Source organism: Lucilia cuprina, chromosome 5 (assembly GCF_022045245.1).
Source record: "Lucilia cuprina isolate Lc7/37 chromosome 5, ASM2204524v1, whole genome shotgun sequence".
Taxonomy (NCBI): domain Eukaryota; kingdom Metazoa; phylum Arthropoda; class Insecta; order Diptera; family Calliphoridae; genus Lucilia; species Lucilia cuprina.
Genome location: NC_060953.1, coordinates 32,931,328 through 32,938,456, shown reverse-complemented (window position 1 = coordinate 32,938,456; position 7,129 = coordinate 32,931,328). Strand labels below are relative to the sequence as shown.

At 25.6% G+C, this 7,129-nt stretch overlaps 1 protein-coding gene across 1 annotated transcript; it reads left to right on the top strand.

Moving 5' to 3' along the window:
* The first annotated feature begins 985 nt into the window (after positions 1-985).
* Positions 986-4,706, top strand: LOC111676071 (protein rhomboid). The gene is made up of 4 exons (XM_023436955.2): positions 986-1,376; positions 3,133-3,557; positions 3,692-4,118; positions 4,243-4,706. The coding sequence occupies exons 2-4, from the start codon at positions 3,180-3,182 to the stop codon at positions 4,557-4,559; spliced, it is 1,122 nt and encodes a 373-aa protein (XP_023292723.2). The 5' UTR covers positions 986-1,376; positions 3,133-3,179; the 3' UTR covers positions 4,560-4,706.
* Positions 4,707-7,129: the final 2,423 nt, after the last annotated feature.

Genomic DNA, 7,129 nt, shown 5'->3' with positions numbered 1-7,129 from the left:
ATATAAAACATGTTGGTTGTGTAAGTGTTGAAAACACACAAGTAGAACTAGTAAAAGATACAAAACATTCTATAAGATACATATTAAACAGCTGTTTATCACTGCTGTAGGTTGTTGTGTATTTTTCTTTTTGTTGTTGTTGTTGGGTTAAGTATATTTTTTTTGGTTTTTTCGTGTGTGAATGTTGTGTTTGTGGTTTAGAGCATGTTGTATGTTGCACACAAAAACAAGATACATTTTTAGTTTTAAGCAAAATTTTTCACTTTTTCAAACAAGTATTTCAAGACCGGCAGTTTAATATTCCGTGTTAGTTGCGTGCGGAACGCGAACGTAGTAGGATGTTTAAGCAAATCAAACGTTAGTTATTAGCTAAAAAAAAGAAATATAAATTTATTAATTTTCTCATATATAAAACACACACACACATAAATATATACACACTCACTTAAGACAAAAACGAAAAAAATTAAAAAAGAAAAACCTATTGGATTTATTAACAACAAATAAATGAAATTTATGTAAAAAATTTAAATTAAGTGAATGAAAAAGTGAATTACTACAGCCAACACAAATTTGGATTACTTTACAACAACAACACACACAGCCGTGGCAGCAGCAACAACTCAACACATCACTTAGCAACACACACAACGTGAAACATAACAAATTAAATTGTGAAAAAAATAAACGCACAATTTTCAAAAAAAAGAAGAAAATTTATAAACAAATTTCGTTAAAATTAAAGTGTTTTTTATTAAAAATAAAAAAGTGCAAACAGAAAAAATAATTTTTCTTAATAAAAACGTCTTATGCTCAAAATGAATTTTAAGCTGAAAACAAAAAATTACAACAATCAACTACAGCAGCATAATAATAATAATTACAAGCAATTGCAATTTAAAAATCTTTTCAAACGAACCAATTTGCAACTAAATAAATCAAAACACAAAACAACAACAACGACAATTCAAAAATTTCGTAAATTGTGTGAAATTAAAACATAAATTTAATAAAAATCAAATAAACGGTTTTAAAGCAAAAAAAGTGTTTAAAAGACGAAAGTAAGAAAATATTTATTCCTTTTTGAAAAAGGAAAAAGTGAAAGAAAATAAAGGGCAAGTTGAAATTTAACAACTTACAACAAATATTTGTGGATTATTATAATAGCGCACAACAACAACAACAACAACAAAAAACTTGAAGTTTTTTGTAGCAGTAACAGCAAACAATAACAACAAACATATTTTAAAGCAGCAGCAGCTGTTTTGTGTTTCAACGAGACAAGTGGATTTGACTGCCAGCAGCAACTTTATACTCTAAACGATACTACTCCCCAAACAAAAAAACAACTACTACAACTACTTTAACTATATAAGGTAAGAATTTAAAATATCATTTTGAAAGAAAAAAAGTGTTAACGCTTTAGTTGTTGACCTTAAAGAAAATTTATGAAAAAAAGGAAAAAGTTTATAATATAACTTTTTCATATAATGATTTAGGCTGTTTTTGCTTTAAAGCCATAAAATTTATTCTTATTCTGGGAAACTGATTTTGTTTTAATTTTTTTTTTCTTTCTTATAATTGAATTTTGCGTACGTGTAGCTGATTTCTATATAAAATCCAGATATCAAAGTTCATATTGCTAAAGTTCAAATTGTATTTTCCATATTATTACTTTTTTTATTATAAACAATTGAGCAATTATTTGCTTTAAAGTTGTTGGCAAGATTTCTCTTTATTATTTTTGTAAAATCAAGTTGTAATTGTTATTATTAAACCCAAAAAATTGTTTAACCATAACGTCTAATATGTTGCATTTTTAATTTAAAATGCATATTTTAGTTAAGCTTTTCAAATTCATGCAACATGCAATATTTTTTTAATGGTATTTGAGTTTTTTTTGTATTTAATTAAAAAATAAAATGCTTTAGTTTTTAAACAATTTGAATAGTTTTTATTTGCAATTAATAAAGTTATTAACATTTTTTAATTAAATTAGTAACAAACAACAACAAAGTTAAGCAAGAAATTGTGAAATTATTATGTTTGCATATAAAGGAAAGTGTTTTTTTAAGTTAATTAAAGAAAATGTCTAAAAATATTTTAAAACAAAAATTCTAAACTTAAAGTTTAAAACTTGTTTTATTTAACACCTTAATATTTATGTTGAAATCTTAAAAATTTTCCCAGGCTTTTTAAAAAAATGTTGTTAACAATTTTTTTAAAGCCAATTTAAGCATAAAGTGTGACACAATGTACACACTTAAACCTTTTAAAAAAAAATTTCGCAAAAAAAAATAAGTAAAAACTTTAAATTAAAGCTTTAATAAATGTAGTTTTTAAAAGATAAAATAATAACAATTTAATGATTTGTTTTGTTAGATGTCAATGTAATTGAAACGAATGCGATTAAACATAATTTAATATGATTGTTGTCACTGATAATGCCACTGCTGCTGCTTCTGCTGCTGTTGTTGATGATGATGACAATTTTCTCTTTAATGTTTAGTTTTACAAACAAGATTTCTATAGAAAAATATTACAGTAAATAACCTTGATTTGTTTTTAAGATTTCTTTTCTTTTTTTTTTGCCACAATTTATATAAATTATAAAAATGACATAGATTTTTATAAGGAAGTTTTTGAAATAAATTACTTTTATATTTTTAACATAAATTGTTTTGTGGCCTCATCACAGGAAATTTACACACTCTCGAAAAAAATTTTAAATTAAAAATTAGGTTACTTCTTTTAAAGTAAACAAAATAACTTTATAATATTTTGTTTTAACCAATACTTTAGTAAATAAACCAATTTTTTTTGCTCCACAAATTAACAAAAAATAAAAACACACTTTATCATTTACATAAACAAAAACAACAAGAACAACAACCACATATAAAGTACAAAGTATTTTTAAAAGTACACAAATACTTAAGGGATAGTAACTACAAATGCTTAAAAAAAATTGTAAACAAAATCCAGAATAGAAACATGTAAAAGAATTTATCGGCTTTTATAAACAAACTTTATTTTAACACTTAATTTTTCTTTCCTAATATTAAAAAAAAAAACTTTTTTCTTTAATGTTTTTAGAAATAAAATTAATTTCCCCACTTTTTTTCATTGCAGTTTATCAACTATAAAAGACTTTTGAATTTAGAACAAAAAATCTAAAAATGGCTCAAAATATTGCAGAACCAACAAACATAACAACAACAACAAACACAAAATCTTTAGATTCAATATTTGAATCGATAATTATAGACATTCCACAAGCTATAACATTCTCATCGGCATCATCGTCGTCATATGATACTGATAGCAGTGTAAACAGTACAACATGTTGTACGAAACATAATAATGAACATATTTATATGCAGAAAGCACTAACACATCAGTTGCAGCAACAGCAACAACACCAGCACCACCATCATCATCAACATCATCATCACAGCAAATCTTTGGAATTAAACAGTGACATGGAGGCTGTATATTTTAAAGCCGATCATCGTAAATCATGGCCCATATTCATTTTAATGATTTCGCTATTAGAAGTAAGTATTTGTTTAACTAAATCCCCCTTTCTTTATTCAGTCTTTAAAGCTTTCTTTCATCCCCTGTCCCTACATCCACGTCTTAATATTCCTTACTAATTTAGTTTTTTTCTCTTTTGTTGCTCTCTTTTTAGATCGCTGTATTTGTCTATGATATTTTGACGGTACAAAAGTATAATTCAAAATCTCAGGATTTACCTTTGGCCATACCTACCGATTCGGTGTTTATCTATAGGCCCGATCGTCGTTTGGAAGTTTGGCGTTTTATCTCTTATATGTTTTTACATGCCAACTGGTTCCATTTGGGTTTCAATGTAGTCATACAATTATTCTATGGCATTCCATTGGAGGTCATGCATGGTTCACTGCGTGTAGCCATTATATATTTTGCGGGTGTTTTTGCTGGTTCCTTGGGCACCAGTGTAGTGGATTCGGAGGTGTATTTGGTGGGCGCCAGCGGTGGTGTTTATGCCTTGTTAGCAGCTCATCTGGCCAATATTACACTCAATTATGGTCAAATGAAATATGCTATTGCCCAGCTAGTATCGGTGGTGATATTTGGTAAGTTTCCTTAAAATCAAAATGAAATTATATTAAAAAAAATTCTTTTAAAAATAATATTTTTAACACTTTCTTAAAAGCCCTTTACTAATTTCCATGTTTTTATATTTTCTTATAATTTTAGTATTTTGCGATCTGGGATATGCATTTTATACACAATATCTAGCCGTTGATGTTACTCTTAACGAAGCTCCTCCAGTTTCTTATATAGCTCATTTAACTGGAGCTTTGGCTGGTCTCACCATTGGTCTCTTGGTGCTTAAGAATTTCGAGCATCGGGCCTATGAAAATCTCATTTGGTGGTTAGCCTTGGGCATCTATTGTGCCTTCACTGTCTTTGCCATTGTGTTCAATTTAATCAATACAGTGACGGCTCAACTAATGGAAGAACAGGGTGAAGTTATTACACAGCATTTGCTGCGCGATTTGGGCGTTTCATAAATGTTTCTAACTTGTTAACGCCAATATTAAAAAAAAACAACCATAAAAATGTCTTTTTCCTTTTAAATAAGACATTTTTGTTCTGTATATTTTATTTAAAATAATTTTTTATGCTATTTTTATATAATTAAATTTTTGTTAATTTTTTTATTTATTTTGCCTTTTTTACAAAAAAATGCAAATAAACTCATTAAAACTAAATCAAAGAGGAAAACCAACCAACAAACATTTAAAATAAAAATGAAACAAATAAAAAAACCCCAAATTGTGTAAAAACAAATGTTGTGATAATACCAAAGACTGAATTTACTTCATTAAATAATATAAAGCTTAAACAAAAAAAAATAAAATTAAAATTTTATTACTAATAATATTATATATAAAAAAACAAACACTAAAAACAAAACCCACAAAAACTATTAATTTATTTTAATTTATATATATGTATAAAAAAACTCTAAAATTATTGTATTTTTGTTAATTATTATTTATTATTATTATTTATTTTACAACTCTTAAACCTTGCATTAAAACCAACCAACAAACAAATTTCTTAAAGAAAGAAAAAAAAAAATAAATATTTTGAAATTTGATATAAAAACAAAAAGAAAAACTCAAAATAATTGCACACTAGTCAAACCTACCCCCCTTTTATTTTTGTTTTTGTAAAAACTTGTTAAATTTATTAAATTATTAAAAATAATCTAAAATAAATTTCTTAAATGTAAGAAAATTATTTAAGAATAAAAATCTCATTAAAAACTCATTAAAATCTTAAAAAAAATCAAGCAAAACACTATTACAACTCATACAATCAAACTCACAAACACACAAGTATTATTATTTTATTATTTTATTATTTTGTTTTTTCTTATTGTTTTTTATTAATAATTTATTTATTTTTATTATTATTTTAAATTAACTAAAAAAACACCCACAAAACAAATCTGTAAATCATAAAAAAACACACACATACAAAAGTATATTGAATTTAAACCAAAGATTAAAAAATATATATAAATAAAACAAAACAAAATTATAAAACTAAAACTAACTGTTACAATATTCACAGATCCTTTAGGAAAACAATCTCCCCTCTAAACAAACCATTTAATGAATCTCTCTCCCTCCCTTAAGTTATTCTTTCTTTTATTTATGTAAAAAATGTATTCAACATCAATATCCAAATCTCAATTCAAATCAATCTAATCTTTAACTAAATGCCAAAAATTGTAATCAAATCCTGTTTGTATTAAAAATAAAACGAAAACAAATCCAATATTCATATTAAAAATAAATACAACTCTTGTAAAAAAAAACATGAGAATTAATATGTGTATGTGTCTAACCAAATGAAAAATATACAAAAAAAAAAAAAAAAACTTTGAAAAAAATAATAAACAAAAAAATAAAAGAAATGTTATATGAAAAACAAACAAAAAATTAAATAAATGTCTTTTATTGTTTCACTCTATTCGACTTTCACAGTTTAATTACCAGAAAAAGTTATCTACTTAGCTATTTTATTTCCTCATACTCCAGCTTGCACAGTGGTTTCGCAACAATGTATTTTGGAAATAGTTATATGGTTCGTGAATCATTTTAAACATATTAATGAAATTAGCTACTTTTGATATACAAGATTCTAAAAAATTCATAACAGTTCGACTTATTTAAGAAAATTGCCTTGGTTATTTAAATTTACTAATTTTAGGGCATTAAATACTTATGTACTTAAATACCCAGCAAAAACGTACATTGAAATGAAAGGGATCAAAATGCTTAAATTTACTCACACAATAGCGTTTTCAATCACTATTTTAACACGGGGAATGACATTGGAGGTAGGGATGCCAAACGGGAATTCCCGATTTGAAAGCACCGAAAACCGGGATTTTAAAAATGTAATCCCGGGGATTTTAGATTCCCGAAGTTTAAGTGTTCTTCCGCTAAATTTATATTAAATAATAGAATTTTAAAAGTTTTGATTAAAAAATAAGCTGGATCATAAAATTTTAAACATTTCAACCCTTTTTTAATCGAATTACATTAACTTACAAGCTGAAATATCAAAAATAAAAGGGTCAATAAAAAGATACTATCGGATATATAAAAATAGCAAGTAAGAAATTATGATTTAGTTTTCATAATAAAGCATTTGACTTGATTTGTAAATCGTCTTCGATAGATTTAAGCAATTTATTGTTAAAAAATAATTTTCTGAAATATGCTTTATATGGGGGATAGATAGATAGATAGATAGATAGATAGATAGATAGATAGATAGATAGATAGATAGATAGATAGATAGATAGATAGATAGATAGATAGATAGATAGATAGATAGATAGATAGATAGATAGATAGATAGATAGATAGATAGATAGATAGATAGATAGATAGATAGATAGATAGATAGATAGATAGATAGATAGATATGTAGGTTTGTTAAACAAATTTTTCGCGTAAGCAGGCTAAAAACTAATTTGCTATAAAACACAATGAACATGCCTCTAATACAGAGGACTTCTCACAGATCATATACTCCAACAAAGTTTGCAGGGGACTAG

What these genes read in the sequence shown, in the direction of transcription:
- LOC111676071 (XM_023436955.2), top strand. Translation starts at nt 3,180, where the DNA reads ATGGCTCAAAATATTGCAGAACCAACAAACATAACAACAACAACAAAC. An exon ending in TAATGATTTCGCTATTAGAA is followed by an intron (nt 3,558 to 3,691) that starts GTAAGTATTTGT and finishes CTCTCTTTTTAG; the next exon opens with ATCGCTGTATTTGTCTATGA. An exon ending in AGTATCGGTGGTGATATTTG is followed by an intron (nt 4,119 to 4,242) that starts GTAAGTTTCCTT and finishes TTATAATTTTAG; the next exon opens with TATTTTGCGATCTGGGATAT.